Source organism: Archocentrus centrarchus, chromosome 14 (genome assembly GCF_007364275.1).
Source record: "Archocentrus centrarchus isolate MPI-CPG fArcCen1 chromosome 14, fArcCen1, whole genome shotgun sequence".
NCBI classification, from domain to species: Eukaryota; Metazoa; Chordata; class Actinopteri; order Cichliformes; family Cichlidae; genus Archocentrus; species Archocentrus centrarchus.
In genome coordinates this window covers 12,514,374-12,534,375 of record NC_044359.1, presented here as the reverse complement: position 1 = coordinate 12,534,375, position 20,002 = coordinate 12,514,374, and the positions used below count along the sequence as shown (strand labels likewise).

Here is a 20,002-nt window from a genome sequence, read left to right as displayed (position 1 = left end):
AAACAATAAAGTATATGATCTCACTCTAAAAAACAGGTGTTAATCGACCTCTAAGTCAGTAATAGAGGGACCAGCCTTTGTTCTATATATGTGATAGCTTGACTTGTAAACCAAAATATATCTGTTAATTTAATAACTGTCACATGGTGACAACTGACAAGGTAAGAAGGTAATGAGTGGTGGTGGGGGTATCCTTTACCGTCTTGCATAATAACTTTAAACCATATTAAGCAGAGAAAACACACTTTATTGTGCATCCTTGTGTTTTTTTTATCACTGTGTGAGTGGGCCCCTCTAGAACACCAGCCAAGTCCAACATGCCTGAAAAAGCTCTTGGCTCTCTGAATCAACAGCCCAGTGTCAAACTGGCTTGTCTTCCCTTGCATACATTCCCCCAACGATGCCTAGGGAACTGAATTTTTGGCCAAGATGTGTGTGTTTTTGTTTTTTGTTTTTTCGGGGGGGTTACAGTCAGCCAGGCAGAAGGGAGATGAAAATTATGCCATGTGGACAAGAAGCCTTTTCTTCTTTGTTGCACTAACAGGGCGGCCCGGCTCCAGGTTGGCTTGAGAAGGCAGTCAATCATCTGTCAGGCACAGTGTATCGAGAATTAGAAAATATTTTAAGGTCAAAACAAGAATTCAAGTTTGGGAAGGATGGGTACAGCCCGTCAGTTTCACTGGACATTTTGCCCTGAATAATGTGTGATAACTGTGCAGGACTCACAGAAACATGAAGTTGATTTATGCGCATGTGTTTCTGTCTTTTTCAGTGTTCGCCAAGGTAGAGCTGTCTATGCATGAGAGCGTTGAGGTGTACATGGGTGACATGGCTGAGATCATCTGCCAGTACAACTTTACTGACACTGACAACGAGCACGGCTTTTACATCCAGTGGTTTGTGGTGAGTACTGCTGGCCCAACGTGAAAACTGACACGCACACTGTCTGGAACTATCCAGCTGCTGATGTATGAAGTCTGAAAGCAGTTACCTCACCATTACTGATTTTCTTGTTGCAACATCAAACTTTTGCCTCATTTCCAGAGATTTCTTCATGTGCCCTGTTTGTACAGTAACACACGATCACATGTCTTAGAACTTGTCATTAATTTGAGTAAAACATATTTTAGATTTTGCTCGTGGTGGGGGAAGGGTATGTGCATGTAGGGGGGTTTCTTTACATGAATGACTAAATATTTTGTAGCTCTGCTGTCACTGACGATGACAGTGATCCCATACCGAGCCGTCTGTCGTCCATCAACTTTTTGCTAAAATTGCTACTTCTTTGGCCATTTGGGTAAAGCTCTGCAAAATAGGCAAGATAGATTTTTGAATTTTTTTAAATTCTAATCAATTTTGGAGAAATACTGTAAATTGATGTCTATCTTTAAGCCGTACTCCTCCCTTATTCCTAGGCTGACTCTTTTGTAACTTAGTATGAGTATTCTGTGTTCAAAGCTGTATAAAATTCTTCAGACAAATCTTTTTCAAGTTTTTCTTTTTTTTCTTTCTACAAATTTTAGAAATTTTGAAGATGAACAGTGCATTCATGTTTAACATTTAACAATGACTTCTCCCTTATTTACTGCCTGAATCCTTTGAAACTTGCTACAAGTATTCATTGGTCAAATCTAGCACTAGCGATTGTTCGGTACGGGAAGAACCCCTTCCCTGTCAAAATATTTTTATACTTTAATCCCTGATTAGTGTCTAAATATAGACCTGCAGTAGAAACGTATTTAGGAGAATGCTTTGAATACAAAGCATTACAACATTATGCGCATGCATCCCCCAGTTTTTCAACAGAAACACTGATAACACAACAGCACAGCCTGTCCTCAGAGTGAAAACGTAGGTATTGGTCGTTTCTGCAGGCACGAATTACGATCAGTATTTACGTTTTGGAAGGGGGGAAAGCAACATCTAGTGGTCGTAGACGAAAGTGCATTTAAAAAATGAGTTCGGTTTTGTCCGCTCTTCCCAAAAGAAGACGTAAGTATGGATTTCATCACATTCGTTATTCATGTATGGAAGTCATTATTTTGCTGTGAGATAGTTTGACATGACAGCCTGGGCGCAAACCATCGACCTTCCAATTGATAAATTACTATTTTATCCTCCGAGCCACGGCAACATTACCCAAGGACATGTCCATACGACACATGAAGCCGGAGGTAGGTGCGGTCATTTGGAAACATAAATATAGGTTATATTTTAGGGCCCTGCAGAAACGACAGATGCTTACGTTTTGATTGGAGGACATGGTGCAACAGCAGCAGGCAGCTGTTTTACGTGCAGTCTGTCTGCACAATCGCAAAGAGGCAGAGCCGCTATAGAGACAGGCACAGGTGGAGCGAAAGGAAACGTTTTTCTAGCGTCCAAAAGAAGATTTTTTTTCCACTGTAACACTATTAAACCTTTACTGGGAAACAGCTGGAGGTCCTTCATCAACCACCTGATCAGCAAGTGAAGAAAAGAGAACTTTGTAGCTGCTCCATCCACCCTGTTTGTTTCACACAGAGAAAAACTGCAGTACGGAAGTTAAAATATGCAGATGAACTGTTAATACAAAAAAAGTATTTCTTATCCAATTACTTGAGTAATCGTTAAAATAATTGATAGAATACTCGGTTACTAAAATAATCGATAGTTGCAGCCCTAATACAAACTGCTGCAGATGAATTGCTGATTCTTTACTGTTTTATTTTTTATGAATTTTTAAATTTTTCCAGAGATTGATGTTCAAATTTAGTCACTAGTCCTCCCTGATTTATTGTCTTATTCTTCTGAAACTTGTCATGAATATTCATTTGGCAATGGTCAAGAAAATATTGCAGATATTGTAGATTTTTTTTAAGTTTCTCAAATTTTCTAAATTTTTAAGAAATACTACACCTATACCTTCCCCATTTATTGGTAAATTCTTCTACAGAATGTAGTTTTCAATTTTCTACTTTTTTATTTTTTGCAAATTTTTGAAATTTGCCAGTTGAAGTATGTTCTACTGAAGACAACTCTGTCTGGAAGCAGCTTCAACTGATATCAAGGACCCCCGCAGTAGCAAACAGCAACAGCTGACCAACAACTGAACAAATGCTTTATCCCGACTGTGTGTCCTCCTGCAGAAGGCTGTACATGACCGCTCACGGACGCGGATCTTTTATGGTGATGCCAGCACACAAGTGGTTGATAATAACACGGACTACAGCGGCCGCATTACAGTGGTTTGGGACCAGAAGGAAACGCGAGTCACAATCCAGAATGTCAAACTCTCTGACGAGCGGGAATTCTTCTGCCAGGTTAGCGGGCTGGCTGCTGGGAATGCTGAGGGCAAGACCCACCTCAGAGTGTTTGGTAAGGAAGCCCACAACACAAGCAAATTAGTCTTTAAGCTGTATCTTTTGTTATTATAAATGACTACAGTTGTTTTTTTCTTATTCAGCTCCTCCAGTTGCTCCAGTGATTGAGGGTGTCCTTACTGGAGTATCTGTGACTAACGACATGCTATCTAAGGCGAGTTTTAGACACTGAAATTGACAAATCACTTTGGGATTACAATGTGAAGTAAATATTAGAGAGTCGCTGAAACAATCAGATGATCAAGTTAAAGATAGTAAAGCTTTCTCTATGTGACTATCATTCCAGGTCGCGTCATGTGAGACACGAAATGGCTTCCCTAAACCCAACATCACCTGGTACAGGGACGGCGAACGACTGATGAATGAACCAGGACGTAAGTACAAACTGTAGATTGGTTGTCATGTCTGATTTGGCACATGTGCCGTTAATCTTCCTGGTGTTACCTTTGATTTAAATTCACTTTTCTCCTGTTTTAGTTTAGTCATCTCATAAAGGTCAACTGATTGCATGATGTTTTGTTAAACACCTAGTATGTGAAAGAATTGTTTAAATCTAATAATAGTGTTGGTGCTGGCCTGCGTATGTTCATATTTAGCCTTGTCCAATTTCTAGGTGTGAACCTGTTGATCCTGAGCACTCTGGAGTCCAGTGGCTTCTACAGCGTCCAGAGCACATTGAACTACAAGGTGGTAAAGGAGGACAAGGATGCCCATTTCTCCTGCGAAGTCAGCTTCTTTGTGCCGGGAGCTATCAGGACAGTCGAGTCCCAAAGCATCAACATCACTGTTCATTGTGAGTTAATGCTGAGGACTTTTCTATCATCATGTAGACTCAGAAAATGTGTCACAGGACTCTTTGCAGTCCTGTGACAAACTAATTACACCCCGTGATTCAAGAGCTTGTAGAGCCACCTTTAGTAGCAATAATATGAAGTAATTATTTCCTTTTTGACGTTATCGACCTATCACATCATTGTAGAGAAATTTTGGGCCCGCTCTTCTTTACAAACCTCGAGTTAATTGAGGTTAATTGAGGTTTGCAGGCATTCATTTATGCACAGCTCTCTTAAAGTCCCAGCACAACATTTCAGCCAAGTTGAGGTCATTAATTCAGGCAATAATTCAGGCCTGTTAAGGTTCAACACACAGGCACATCATGTACATTGTATATAGTGTTATTATTAGTAGTATTAAGGTTAATATTGTTTGTTGATTTTATATATATTCTTTTCTTAATAGTGTGAATTATTATATCTTTATTTATATTTATAATAACTGCGGCTGCTGTTACACCCAAATTTCCCCTCTGTGGGACAATAAAGGCTGTTTCTTCTTCTTCTTCTTCAATACAGCCGACCATAACAAGAAAAATTATAACTTTCTTTCTATACTTCATACATTACAGTAACCTGTGAATTATGTTGTATCATGAGCCAGACTGTCGCTGACATTCTGGTCTGTTTTCATATTATTTGTTGTTAATAAGTTACTACTTTCTATGTAGGATCAGAACAGAAATATTGACACCTTGAATCTATATTAAATCCTATAACTTTGTTTTGTGTTTGGGTAATCGGCTCCATCCTCAAAGGAAGCTGTTTGCATTTCATTTTGTTGTAATAGATGCTAATTCGTTTAAACTTGCACTCAGTTGGTGGAATATTCATGAGACACACATCAAAGGAGCGGCGGTGATAACCTGTTAACATTTATGTGAATGTTTATTTCACGTGTTAAAAGCAAACAAAATGTACAAAATGAAGAGCGGACTTCAAAAGTAGACAACTAATTCTCAACACACAATCTAAATGTACAAAAGAGGTCTTTCTAGAAGCTACAGCTCACCATTTTTAACCATGCTGCTAGTCACTCATCCTTCACATCATCGCTCCATGCCAGTGACCCTCCAGGAATCATCCTAAGATGCTGGTGTACAGTTATTGCCCGATTATTGTTTGACCTTGTTTTATTATAAATATCAAGACAAATATTTCAGTTTCCATCACTTATAAGAATGTTAACAACCTCATTATCTCCTCCTCCCTTCATTAGTCCACAGTTGATGCTCTGGCAGGCAGAGCCAAGCGCAGTCTGTGCTGTCAGCATTATGGAAATGGCCTTGTAAAGTGACTTTAACAGCTCGCTGAATAAGCCTGCTTAATTTGATTTTGTGTGTGTATACAGACCCCACCAGCATGGTGGAGCTTTGGAAGGAGTCGCCCAAGGGCTTGGTCAAAGAGGGGGATACTGTGGAGCTACGTTGCCAGGGTGATGGCAACCCCCCACCGCCCTTCACTTTCAACAAAGTACAAGTAAGAATGGATGGCCTTTTCTCACCCTACAAGTCCCAGAGATAGAATGGGTGACACACAAGAGACATGTAGGGAATGTTTTTGATATGCAGAGCTCGCAGGGACCCATGTAGACACGAGTGTGCAAGGTCTATGAACACTCTGTCAGCTCTGACCCTGCAGGTCCAGGCTGGGGTCTGAGACCGGAGGCCACAATGACAGGGCTCATGGGTTTGACTCATTCCCATGTCAGACACGCACTCATTGTATGTACAGACAATGCAAAAACTCAGCTTACTGCCATTTCAGCTTTTCTGAACTTGGTGGTTGGGGCTGTTATTAATGGTTGCTGACTTAGACAGAGGAGAGTAATTTGAAGAAATTTTTCTGTTTTGCTCTGAAAAGAAACTATGCCATGATCAGAGCTGTATGATTAATTCACAAAATGTATATCAATATTGAGACACAGTAATGGCTAAAAACTCAGACAGCATATTTATCAAGACTTCAGTAGCGTGAAGTTTGTGAGGTTCATTCAGAACTGTAGGATGAATGAAAAATAGGTATTTTTTTCTGTTTGGTCCTTACTGCTCCTTCCTGATCACACCAGCATTTAAGAAGGTGAATAAAAACAAAGGATATACATGCAGTTATGTGTCGAGTTAAACTTGGATTTCTAAGTTTGAATTTGTGCTCTTGACTTGAGCCAATTTCTGGAATATCAGTTAAATCGATCTTGAAAAAATGTTACTCACTCACACCCTTTTTTGCTTTCATGTATGTACACTTGGTTAATGTTTGGCTATTATTATTATTATTATTATAATTGGATTCAGACCAATGGTGGCTGCCTTTGTAGTCCTGCCATCAGAAGTTTAAAGTTGGTCAGTACTTGATACCCTGGTGGGGAAAAAATCCAAGACTTTAAGTGACTCCGAGCCTAAGATAGTAGGTTGCCTTAAATTCACTCAACTTAAAGAATGTTTGCTACATTTATGTGAAAAATATTCATTGAAACTTCCCACCAAAACTAAAGTTTGAGTCTGTCTTTGGTCATTCTCTAGGAGGACGCAAAATATTACATGAAACACAAGTAGATGGATTAAATCAAGCAATTCTTTGCCATCCACAGACTGTTTCTGATTACAGCGTAATCTGTGTCCGCACCTTTTAGTACTGACTTAAATTTTTATGTGGAAATATGGCTCAAAACAGCTTCTCTAAAAGCACGTGTAATTGATGAAGCAAAGAACCTGCTCTAGTCCCCAAAAAAAACAAAGATCAACATTAAAATGAAAGTATTTGTTGCAGGAGCCTGATGTGGATTTGGAGAGCAGCGGCGATGTGCTGATCCTGTCCTCGGTGTTGCGGAAAGATAGTGGCATCTACCAGTGTCGCCCTCTGGACATCGATGGCAGTATGGAGGTCAAAGGAGAAGTGTTGCTCACTGTGCATTGTAAGGAACATCGTTGTATACATGGCATGCATGCACGTCGAGGAAACCAACTTTGTACAAATAACAGTTTAATGATAATTTTCAGGTTTACCTCTAAACGGGGAGCCTTTTTTCTGATATTTTAGTATGAAGGTCTCAAACTCAACACGTCCTGTATTTACCACGGAGCAAATCCCATCAGCATAATCTCATTCTCAGCCCGCTTCTGTTGAAAAAAGGCTCTTTTAATTCAAAGTATTTCAGTCCAGATGGTTATACGCTGCTGTTTTTGTTGGATGCTAAGCTGCTGTTACTGTTAAACCTTAAAAGCTGCGTAACAGCTCAGTTGGCATAATCCCTGCCTGTCCTGGCAGACCTTTGATTAAGGACATCTACAAAATTACTTCAGCTAAAACTACAAGTGATGCGTTTTACATTTCTGTTAATTGGTGAGCTTGGTCGGCATATTTTAATTCAAAACAAACCTATAATCACAGATTATTTCACTAAATGAATGACAGCCGTTTTAAACTGTGTGTCCTGTTTTGCTGTTTTTTGTTGTGCTCAGACTTGGATACAGCTGTTGTGGTACCCAAAGACTCAGAGGTAATGCTCATAGGAGAAGATTTGACTGCAACCTGCAACGCTCTGTCCTCCCTCCATACATCCACTGTCTGGTACAAGGTATGAATCTTTAAAACATAACTTTCTTGTACTCGAGGTAAACTCGTATTTTTTAAATTTAATTAGCTTGCATGTATTTAGTAAAAAAGTTAAATGTCCCTTTCTGTTATTGCAGTTCTCTCTGTGGGGAAGATACATTTTTGACTCACCATTTGTGTGTTTATGTGTGTTTTGTGTGGATTTGTATAGGATGGGAAGCAGGTGGGTCAGGGGAACACGTTGCACCTGCACGACGCCACCTATGAAACAAGTGGAGTGTATAAATGTGAGGTGACCGTGCTCTCCCTGCCTGCCCTGCACACCAGCGGCTCTGTTGAAATCATCGTCCAGGGTTAGTAATCCTCTCCACCGCATCAGCAACTTTTCAACTTTGCACAAAGAAAAAAACATCCATTAATTTTCTTCTGCTCATCACCAAAGCAAGTCTAGTGCCAGCAGGTACAGTAATTTAAGCTCCAATATCGTATCCTAAAGTTGTTGCAGTTAAAAAGCTCATAGTTCGATATCGGGATCGAGCTGCAGCTGTGTGTCAACACAGGAAACCTCACCCAGCCCAGACAATGGAAACGATTGACCTGTTTCTTGATTGTGTGGTGATGGTGGTGCACATCCGTTCTTAATTGGTGGAGTAATATGTCTGATTCATAATGAACACATCCGACATGCTAACTACTTAGTCACAGTCCAAGTCCAGCTTCTTAGAGGGACAAGTGGCATTCAGCCAAATGAGACTGAGCAGTAACAGGTCTGTGATGCTGTTACATGTCCACGTAAATTATGCAAGACTTTGTGCTGTTTTCTTTATTGTTTTTATTCTTATTTTTAGATAGTAGTTTGCGCAAAAAAGGGATCGCTTTCCACCTTTTTAACCTTCTTGTTGTTAGTCCGGGCCTTGAGTGTATCACCCTCTCAAAGACTACTAATCCAGTAATTTCCCAATTCATTACCAGCTTTTTCCACAGTTATATATATTGCAGTAGTAACACATGGTTTTGCAGCTCATTCTCATCCTGAGCATGTACAGGGTTACTAATGTAAAGAGACGTATTTTACACAAAGTCATAATCTTTCTCTAAACCTAACCAAGTAGTTTTTAGTGCTTAAACTTAGCCAGCGAGTGAAAGGGAAACAAAGTACAAAACCCAGAAGGACACGAACTCTGACCTGCTGGCTCACAAATGTGTGACGTGCAAGTTCACCGTCCCTCCAGCCTCCTAATGTGGAAGTTTTTTGGTTTCTGAAACATGTTATCTCCATGCCTGTTTGTCAAGACACATGTGGACTTGCTTAACAGCACACTGGTGTGCCTTTACACACTGTTTGAAAACTACTTGATTAATTTATGCTTACTGGTTCTTACAGCAGCCCTGAACCTTTTGAGAAATGACCCTGAGGAGCTGCATTGAGATTGCAAATGTCTAAACCACTCAGCCCTCACATTAAAGAGAATTTTCCCCATTTGTTTGAGTAGCGCAAGTTATTCAAGTAATTATCTGGAGAATCCACAGCAGTCAAATGTTACACCTTTGGCATGCTCCAGTCGAACACCACCCTTGGCTAAAAAATGCTTTCAGTACCGAGAATGTATCAAACTATCTTTTTTTCTGTTTCTGTTGTATGTGAGAAAGGGCAGCTCTGCACATCTTCAGACTTGATTCACATTCTTCAGAGTTCACATATCAAGTCAAGTCAATTTTATTTATATAATAGATGCAAATATATAGATACAAATCTCCTTTGGGTTGTGTCAGGAAGGGCATCCGGTGTCATACTGCCAAATCAAAACATGTGGAGCAACCCGCTGTGACAGGGGAGCAGCTGAGCATAGTTGATCCAAAGTGCTTTCCAAGCAGATATATTTACATTCCAGCTCTCCACAAAAAAAAGAACAGTTTCAGAAGAAGTCAAAAATAAAATAGATACACACATAAAAGGTGTCTCAGACTTGACTGAAAGCCAGTGAAAATATGCAGGTTTTTAGAGCTGATTTAAAAGTGTCATTTGTTGAACAGGTGTTTATATGGGCTGATGGACTGTTGGAGAGCCTGGGGGCAATAACAGCAAAGGCCCAGACGCCTTCAGTTTTCAGGCGAGAATGCAGCAGTGAGAGAAGTTATTGGAAAGATGACCTCTGTGACCTGGAGGGGAAAATATGGATTGTGAAAACAAGCGTTCAATATGTGGATGTGTTTTTGTTGCAGGCTCTTTATTGGTCATGAATTGCCCCTCTGTTTTTACATCCCTCAAGTTGATTCGCCCTGAAAACTAATTATAGTAAATGTCAGGCAGGTGATTGGGTTCATCCTGAGTCTTATAACTTGAAATAATAGAAAGACTTCATTAAAGCTGTGAGAGTTTGGCCTCCCAGGAAAGAGAAACTGTGAAACATCTGAGTCCTCCATTTTTGAAACATGGTAATCACCAAGATTTTACAAAAGAGACTCATTTTTTTATTCAGTATGACCCAAAATGAGCAGTAAGAGCCTATAAACTCAGCAGGAAAGTGTTTACAGATGTTAAGACAGACAGATGTTTTTCCAAAGACTTCTGTAGGACCCGAAGTCTTTTGGTAACCACCGCTAATGCTTTCTGGTGGCCTTCAGACAGAATGCAGGTTTTTAGGCTTTTATGCATCTGCCTCATTTTTCCAATCCAGAAACTACATCCATGTTTTATGCTGTGGACATGTGAACATGGACTCTAATGTTGTACTGATAGATGCCTGCTGTATCACGGTACTGTAGATAAGCAACCAAATGTATGTTGTACTGAGTTTATGCTGAAAACAGGTGCATTAAAGTCAAAGGGAAGTTTGCATAAACAGCAAATTAAACAGTAATAGATGAGAAAACAGGCTTGTCAATGAAATATGATGAACTGCATTTCTGTATATGTGCTTCTAGGTGGTCCCCAGCTGCTGGGTGTGGAGCAGAAGGTCCAGCTGGAGGAAGTGGAAGGCAGGATGGTGAACCTGAGCTGCGAGGCTCTGGGCTATCCACTGCCAAGCATCTCCTGGAACATCACTGGCAGCCAGGTACCCAGTCTGCCTCACAGCACTGATTTAGTTCACAGTGGTAGATGCCATTCATCGCTCATGTGCAGTTGAGACTAGCTTGGTTTGTATTTATTGTTTACATGTCAAGATGATGATAAAGACTTATTGCAGTCGTCGTGTTAAGCAGCTTCACTGCAGCACTGAAAGCACAGATAATTGGGTGACTGGAAATGTACACAGACCAAGCAAGCAAGCAAAACTTTGTTTGCAAAGCCCAACTTGTTCCAGGTTAAAGTGCAATGTGGTGTATAAAGCATGAGCATCCACAGTGGGTGGAGCCATAAAACTACAGCACCAGTCACAGGGACCCCGGGACTGGTTGCAATGGCAACCACAGTAAGCTAGAGAGGAGTGTGTATTCAGCGGTCCCAGTTTGAGAAGACGTGAAATTGGTTGCAAAGAGGTGTACAGTGCCACACCAAAAACCTTAAGATTGCTTTTGTTGCTGCCAGGTTGCCACAGTTGCCTGTAGTTTACGTGGAAGACGCTGACTTTCAGCAAACCCCAGCAAACTACTCACAAAGTGGTAATGAAACCGTGAAATGCGCAATGCAAGTGCGACTCGGAGACTATTTGCCTTCAAAGTAAAAGTTGCACCTTCTAAAATGTGTTAGATGCAGTTTGAAAGCTTTTACTTTGAAGGTGAACGTTCTTCATTTCTGGTTTGCTTTGCACTTTTTCAAGTTTCACAAGCTCAGACAGTACCGTATTTTTCGGACTATACGTCGCTCCGGAGTATAGGTCGCACCAGCCAAAAAATGCATAATAAAGAAGAAAAAAACATATATAGGTCGCACTGGACTATAAATCGCACTTTTTTTGGGGGCGGGGGGGGGTTGATAGAATCCGAGACCCAGAGCAGAAATTCCATCTTGAACGGCAATTTAAAATAATAATGGATTAAAGAACAGGACGAACACGGTTACGCCTACGTTATGCTAACGTAACACATTCAGCTACATGACGCACAACGAACACGTGTTCGGTATGTTAACGTAACATTAAGTTATTCAGATAACCATAGCATAAAGAACATACTAACAAGTTAACCAAACCATCAATCCACTGAATTCTTCATCCTCGGTGTCACTTCTAAACAATTCCGTACACTCCGTAGACGAAGCGCCGCTTCCTCTTCTGTGTCACGTTAGTCAGACTCGTCGTCAGCTGCAGTTCCAATTATTCCAGCCTTTCTGAATCCCAACAGGATGGTTTGGTTGTCACTGAAGCCCATGTTTTCTTGATCCATCCAATGACTTCCAGGAAAGTTGGGTGGCGCATTCTCCCAGTTGCCTTTAAGCTGTGCTCTCCGTCCATCATCCACTGCGCCCACAGGTTACGCAAGACTGCCTTAAAGCTGCAGTTCACGGAGATGTCAAGTGGCTGGAGTATTTTGGTTCATGTGTTATAAATGTCACATATACGTCGCTCCGGAGTATAGGTCGCATCCCCAGCCAAACTATGAAAAAAAGTGCGACTTATACTCCGGAAAATACGGTAAATAGCAAGTTTTTGCAGACAAGTCGACATCTTCCATGCAAACGACCGGCGACTGCAGCAACTACCGACCAAAACGATCACGAGGAGGGTTTTGGTGCAGCACCTCCAGCAACCACTTACCAACCAGTTGGGGAATACACTACAGCCTGAGGGGGCCCCAGGGGGTCACCGGTGTAGGTTAAAAATGGTTAAAAATAAAACAAGACAGTCTGGTCCAGTGTGGGAAGACCAGCATTTCCAGTACAGGTCACTGGGCTGATAACAATGCAGCCATGTGCAGTATGTGTGATTTTTGTGGACATAAAAATGAGACTTGGCCATCTGTTAAAACTGGACTGAATTCTGTTTTTTAAATATTTCTTTAGAACATATCATTTATTTTTATTAATGTTTTCAACAGGGAAGACGTTCATCAGGATCTGCTGCACAAGCAGCAGGAAAATGTTATGTGCAGTAGTTATACTGCTACTACATCCAAGATTATAGTCTTGGATGGGCTTCCCTTGCAGATAGTGAAATGTCATTAACTAGGAGTGTTTGTGTGTCCACAGAACTGGCATGAAGTGGTGAGCAAGGCAAATGAGCACATGACTCACAGCACGGTGTCGGTCAAAGTCACCTCGGACATCAGCGCTGTGTGCAACGCGTCCAATGACATGGGCACTGAAGTCAAGGCTTTCAGCATCAAAGCCAGTAAGAGCCTCTCTCTCTGTTTCACAGTATGACTTCGTTTACATACTGTATGGTTTCATACCAGTAATGTTTGCTTCCACGTGCTAATTTGGAGACGCTCTCTGTGTTAAAGGGTTATACAAATTTTCCATTTCATCTTTTAGCCTGTTTGATTCCAGCTTTCATTCCCATGTGACAGGACTGTTAGAGGCAGTGCCACAACTCCTGCAGAATATTTAGCTCCTGGTTAATTAAGGGAGTTAAAAAATTCTGATATGAAGAGTAGAGAATTTTTCGATCTCTGTCAGGCAGCATCAGGAACTTGAAACTTATTTTGCTTTTGAAGTCTAAATTAATGAACATCATCAGCTCACACTGCTTCAGAACTTTGCTGCCTGCTTTAAAAATAATTGTGTATAAACAAAGATTGGAAACATTGTTTATCTGGAAAAGTCATTTGCTGAGTATTCATAATGTATATTTTTTTCATCTGTGGAGTTGCAGCAATGAAACATTTTGCAGAGGCACTGCTGATGTGATGATTATGCTTTTTGAATTCACACGTATTCGAACATTTTCTTTATACTATAATCATTAGAAACATCCCAATGCACAGTGTAGTTTGAGTTTTCTTCTACATTTGTCAGACAAAATACACAACTTTCAAAACAGCCAGGACTTTCACCATGAATACTAATGATTAAAAAAACAACAGAATAAGCAATTTAGAGGAATATGTTACGGGGAAAAAGTATACGGGGTGGTGCTTATGTGTTTACATTTCTGCAAATGGGCATTAAGCAAGAGTCTCAGCTGATCATTGTCATTCTTTGGGACACTGTGAGATTATATAAAACAGGCAGAAGACTTTTCAAAATAAAATTTATTTTTAGGGCTTTCACTTCTTGGGCACCAAGCCGAAGAATTTATCATCACATTTTAACTCAACACCGCTCCTTCCCATGCACCAGCATCATAACTCGTAATAGGCCTGCCTTATTTGATTAACTTCTGGATTCGTACCACACGGTCTTAGGGTCAGGGTTAGGTCAACTTCCTTTCCCCCTTTCCAAATGGAAAAGCTTATTAAAGAAAAACTGCTTGGCCAGAATGCATCCATAAGGTGAAATTATTACGTTCCCCATCCAACGACAACAACAACAAAACATAATTGATTTAAGTTTTATTGGTAAGGGTCGCCTCGAGGTCGTCTCCTTGGGCAGCACTGCACTGATGCTTTTTTTAGATCACTCAGTAGAAGTCCTGTTCTGTCCCCTTGCACTCGTGAATCAGTGCACACTGGATCTCCTCCAGTATGTAAAAACATCATCCTCCACTCTTCTCAAATTGAGTTTAATTTTGCAGGACAAAGTTGCAGGAAGTCATTGAGAGAAAATCACACACAGTGTTTGGGTGGTTTTAACCAGGTGTCCCCTATCAGGATGCTTTGTATTCATAATCTGACCCTTGGCTATAAGTTCATAGTGCACATGAATTTGCCCTTCAAAAAACAACAAATAAACAGTGAGCCTGCCCCTGGCCGTGCTCCTGACCTGAGGTCTGCACTTTGAAGTGGGATTTGGGTAACTTCAGGGTTAAATCTGAGTTTTCAGTATTATGCAGGCAGTTTATTTCTTACTAAAGTATATTGTCATGGGATCTTATGCTGTATATCTAACATACTCCAGAGCAGGTTATGTTTTACATTAGAGACAAACAGGCGCAGAATCGGAGCTCTGTGCACAGATAGGAGGGTCTAAAAGACTTTGTTTTCTAATTATCAGCATCATTAAGAAATATAAATTCTTAAATGTAAACTTGCTCCTTGATTTTTGTTTTTAATAACTGTTTAATTGTTCTATCTGCCTCAGTAGTTTCAGTGATCCTAAAATGGGGCTCGAATTTGTACCTGTGGACGTTATATGAAATTTGCAGAGTCTGGTCCTACGTTTGAATTCTGTTTTTATATTTAATCTTTAGGCTACTGTCAGACACTTAAACACCAGAAGCTGTCTGTAGGGTCACAAAAAGACTTTTGTGATCACTTCATTTGAATGAATGTGTCTAAGGCACCATCTAAACGTTGGTCACTGAGTGGATGTTAATAGGTTTAGACTACAACGAATATTCACTAATCCCTCAGGGGTTGGGTCAAGAAGGGCATCTGGCATAAAAGTCTAAATCAAATAGGTGGCGCCGGCCCCTCATGAATAAAGGAGCGGCTGAAAGTCGTCACTATCATTATTTATTCTTTGAAAAGCGCTTTGCATGCTTCAGAAACTTTTGTTACCCAGTGCAGGTAGATTGTTTAGAATAATTGAGCACGTCAAACGAGTGAAGTGTGTGTGTGTGGTTGTAGACATTAATAGCTACCCACTCTTAAGTGTTGTTCTACTTGTTCACAGTTCCCAGGGTCACCACAACTCTTCCCTTCTCTCCTGGTAAGATTATTGTCGTTCAGTGTCTTTGTGTTAAAGTCGCCTCTTTTCCATTAGTTGAGTTTCTTCCAACTTGTGTCTCAGTGTTCACCCTTTCTGACTTATGTTTTGCATGTGACAGTGAAGGGCTGGGTGAGTCCATACATTATTTATAGCTCTTTTTCAGGGACTCTGTACCAGTCCTGTCTTTGGCTTGCTGGCAGATCTTTGGGATGGCCTGTGGGCATATTAAATATTCTGTTTGATATAGACTAAAAAATCGTAACACCAGCGAATTCAAGCAAAGCCGAAGCTTGAATGGTACTTAGACCCAACGCTCTGCTGCGCTCCAACTGCTGTTTGTTTACTCTAGAATTTTTAAAGCAAACAAAGCAGACGCTGTCTCACTTTTACTGACTTTTCCAGACAGTCCTCTTGCTTTACAGCAGAATTTTACATACCTGGAGAATTTGCACTTAATTATGGAGAGGGGCATTACGATGGGGCAATTTTCTGACATTATCTGAGCAGTTACTATTAAATCTCCACTGGCCCTGTGGGGCATATACAGGCACCACCACAACAACTGTAAAAACCAGTGTGAGCTCCATCTGGGGTACAAGTAAATTCTTGGTTAATTTCTTGTTTATTTACTGAAGCCATTAGTGGCTCTGGTTCTCTGACTGGACTCAAAACATTGCTGATATACTTTCAGCATGAACTGATACTCTGCACCATAAAATAAAATACAACATTTGGCATCTTTTTATGGATTCAGAATAATCAAAACAGTAAAATAAATAAATAAATTGACCAATGAGTGTACGTCACACAACTGAGGTGCGATTGTGTTGACAACATCTGTCCACAGACATCCTGTCAGATATCTGTGGTTAAGACCAGCTTCACGGTAGCTCTCCGTACACTGGAAGCCTTTCTCTGTTTCAGAAAAATAATGCTCATCTCTTTCTTCTCGTTCTTCCGTCCGTGTCACCTCCCCGTCCTCGTCTTTGCACGCTCACTCTGTCTCATTCACTTTCTTTAATCTAAGTAGATTTTTCAGTACCAAAGGCTAAATAGCCTCTCGTGCAGCCATGCAAAGGTTGAATCCTGTCAAAGAGGCTATTAAGTGACTTGGTTTAATTTGTAGTTATTACACTATTGTTGTTTGACATAAGCATGACAATTTTTTTAAATTCTTTTTTCTGTTTTTTTGAGTTTTACCAAACAATATACAACAGACAAAGTCAGGTGGTCAGAAACGTTAACTTTGGGTTTTGTACTCTGAGTGAGGTGGAGGTTCAGGGGGCTTAGAGCAGCACTGTCACACCACGGAGGAGAAATTTAAAGAAATTTGTACAAAACACAATAACATCTGTTCAGGATTTTAGGAGAGACAGTGTTAGATTTGGAAGACCATGACTGTGGATGCATTTGATTAGTTTTGATTTATTTTTTAATAATAATAGAATTTGTTGCAGATCAGTTTATCATCTCTGGCGAGCATCCCTGTTGCTGGTTTGGTGTCAGCACCGTGTTTGCTTGTTTTTATCAAGCAAACAGCAAAGAAATCTCTTCTTATGTATTTGTGGAAGGTCTGAACACTGTGGTGACTGAATTCAAATGTTGGAGGATGCAGTTAAACAGATGTTACTGTGGCTGTAGGACATGCAGAAAAGGTTTTATATAATTTGATTTTATTGATAGGAAAATTACTGACTTACTGTTTTAATCATTTATATGAGGAAGCAGCTATATTGGAAACACCCCAGCTGCAGCATAAAGCTCTTGAACATGTTAACACATCAGATAATGATCCTCAATATTATTAATTACAAATACATTCAAAGGAATATGGAACTGTTTTGGGAGTTGGTGATGATGACTTGGCACCTCTGCTTCTGCTGCCCTCTATCCGTTAGCCATGTTTACAGGGACACAAATAACCGGATTAAAAGTCTGACGGGAATAAAAATGCTTCATGTAAACATGCCAATCGGAAGATTCTGACCTGATCGCACTCCTTCTGATCAAAACTTGCTTCCTTCCTTTAATCAAATCGGCGTGCACCAACTGTACTTATGCCTTTATGGCAGCCATTGATAGATGCGAGAATGAAAGAAAACTGGTGTGTATGCAACACAAACATTTTACTTGAAGTCACAAATGTGTGAGAGGAGAAGCTGAAATCTGTGGTACGCAGCACTGTGGCGATAAAGGGAGAAATCCAGACAGCGACGTTTGTCTGTATCAGAAATCACAACTTCTTCTGCTGTTTCTGGAAAGTTACACAATTCTGTGCATGTCAAAATGATTTATTCTGTTCAGATGCTTGAAGCATGTAAACACACATCATGATCAGAACGTCTCATTTAGGGCCCATGTAAACAGTGAACTTCCGATCTGTGTTAAAATCAGATTGAAGAAACTTTGCACATGTAACCACGGCTACTGATTGGACCACAGCCATCTTTGAATTTGGCCGTCACTTTTGTTTCAGCTACCAAACCTGTAAAAGGTTTGTCACGGCATCAATATTCCATTCACAGGATTGGTCCATGCACACCAGCATATAAACACCTGCCAAAGCGCCTGAAACAGCAGTTGTGGTAGTTACCTCTGTAGGAGGCATATGAGATGTTTTTGTGATGATAACACACAGACAGACGTGTGAGGAATGGTACTTTGGACTTCAGATGACATTGAGTCAAAATACAATATCAGCCAAAGAAAATGATTTGTTTTTCCTTTAAAATGATGGTGTTATTTCCCACCAGTCTATTACTTCTGTGAAAATACAGCTTCTCTACACTCTGGATGGATAATGTAATTCAAATGAAGTCAATTATCAGGGCTACAGGTCACAGATGCTGAGCAAAATAAATGACTCTAATAAATGAACGAGTAAAGGATTTTTCATGCAGTCCTGCTGCACTGCAGCATCCGCTGCCACTTAAATGACAGAGAATATATAATAGGCATAATTTCACAGTCGGTTAATTATTTCTTATGCATAAAGAGAAGAACTTTGTTAAATAAACTACTTTGTAGCAAAGCAGCATGTAGATAAAACCAGAGAAAGAGGAACGCAGTCCTACAGCACTGTGCTGGTTTTGCAAGAGATAAGTTAAAGTGAAGAATGGTTGAAAAAGCTGCCGCTGCAGTAATATTTACATTTTAAAGTCTCCCCGTTAGAGCTTCAACATTCACACCACCACACATGTAATGCAGCCTGAACTTTCTTGGGCCATTCTCCAAGCAAGTTCCTCTAACATCTGCACAGATGTTAGAGGAACTGCTGCTGCTGTTAAACAGACTGATGAGTGATGTAAAGAGAATCGTGTGCATGCTGCCCCTTTTAAAAAATGCCCTCAGTGCAGCCTGATTGTGTTGAGGTTGAACCAGTAAACAGAAACTTTATTGATAAAGTTAATTAGGTTGACCTGATCTCAGTATCAGTTTGTTCACGCAGTCGCTGCCTTTGTTGCTTCCAGTGTTGGTAAATGTCACTTCTGTCAAAGTGGCACCTCTGCAGTGTGTATTTTGGATTAACACTAACCTGCGATTGGTGGGTCCGCCTCTTTCTGTGTGCTTTTGTGTAGCAGAGGGCAGTGGGGTGATCATAGTCGTCATCATACTGTGTCTGCTGCTGCTGGCCTTCCTTGGCAGTGTAATCTACTTCCTGCACAAGAAGGGAAAGATCCCCTGTGGACGCACCGGCAAGCAGGAGATGTGAGTATCGTCTCTTCTCGTTCTTCTTAAAGGGGACCTGTGGTGCTCATTTCCAGCTTGTTAAACTTTCTAATATGTTTGAGCATCAGGTAGGTGGGCCCTCTGTGCCCTGAGATCCCTGATATTACCATATTGCAGATATCTGCCTCATCGAAATAAAAGCTTCAGACTGCTCGAGGTTTCCTGTTTCAGACACAGGAGACCTAGAGCAGTCTGAAGCTTCTACTCTTTAAGATGCGTACAGTATATATAATTTTATTTTCTATTATTGTCAGTTACTAATTCATGTTTTTTATTGAGCATCTCCAAAGTGATTGATATTGTGACTGTATCTCTCACACACATGCATGTTAGGTTGTTAGCTGGTGATTCTGAATTGGTTGAATAGACTGATAAAGTGCTTTCAGTGTAAAAAAAATAAAGCACATTCCTCTTAGCCCGATCCAAAACCACCTACAGCAGGATTTAACGGGGTCTAACAGACAGACCTAAGTCGTGGCAGTCTATTTCTGGTCCTCACAGAAATCTATAAAAGAGATTTTAAGAAATTATGGAGCCAAAGAAACCAGTGTTAAACTCTGATGTCTGAATTATAAGTTGTCATCATATAGAGTTCCAGTGCTGTTACCTGGGTTTAGTCAGATCGCACACGTTCCAACATTTCTTTCTGTCAGCAGCACCAAAGAGAAGACCACCAAAGATGACATTGTAGTGGAGATGAAGACCAACACAAAGAATGAGGAAGCTGTCCTCCTAAAGGCTGTCAATGGAGACAAAAAGGGCCCTAACAACCAGGTAACTGCTGCGGTGGATGAATAGCCACACTTTATGCCCAACTTTTAGAGATAGTTGCATTT

The 20,002-nt window shown here is 40.5% G+C and overlaps 1 protein-coding gene across 3 annotated transcripts in view; it reads left to right on the top strand.

Moving 5' to 3' along the window:
- Window positions 1-20,002, top strand: part of mcama (melanoma cell adhesion molecule a) — a 48,855-nt gene that overhangs the window by 28,216 nt on the left and 637 nt on the right. The window contains exons 2-15 of one of the 3 annotated variants that reach the window (XM_030747117.1): window positions 773-903; window positions 3,126-3,354; window positions 3,443-3,513; window positions 3,646-3,733; window positions 3,973-4,152; window positions 5,544-5,671; window positions 6,962-7,106; window positions 7,654-7,769; window positions 7,959-8,100; window positions 10,673-10,803; window positions 12,876-13,017; window positions 15,402-15,437; window positions 19,019-19,145; window positions 19,823-19,940. In XM_030747117.1, coding sequence (XP_030602977.1) covers window positions 773-903; window positions 3,126-3,354; window positions 3,443-3,513; window positions 3,646-3,733; window positions 3,973-4,152; window positions 5,544-5,671; window positions 6,962-7,106; window positions 7,654-7,769; window positions 7,959-8,100; window positions 10,673-10,803; window positions 12,876-13,017; window positions 15,402-15,437; window positions 19,019-19,145; window positions 19,823-19,940 — 1,784 coding nt within the window. Of the gene's footprint in view, window positions 1-772; window positions 904-3,125; window positions 3,355-3,442; window positions 3,514-3,645; window positions 3,734-3,972; window positions 4,153-5,543; window positions 5,672-6,961; window positions 7,107-7,653; window positions 7,770-7,958; window positions 8,101-10,672; window positions 10,804-12,875; window positions 13,018-15,401; window positions 15,438-19,015; window positions 19,146-19,822; window positions 19,941-20,002 lie in introns of all 3 variants that reach the window. The other 2 variants (XM_030747116.1, XM_030747119.1) reach the window with 2 other exon arrangements.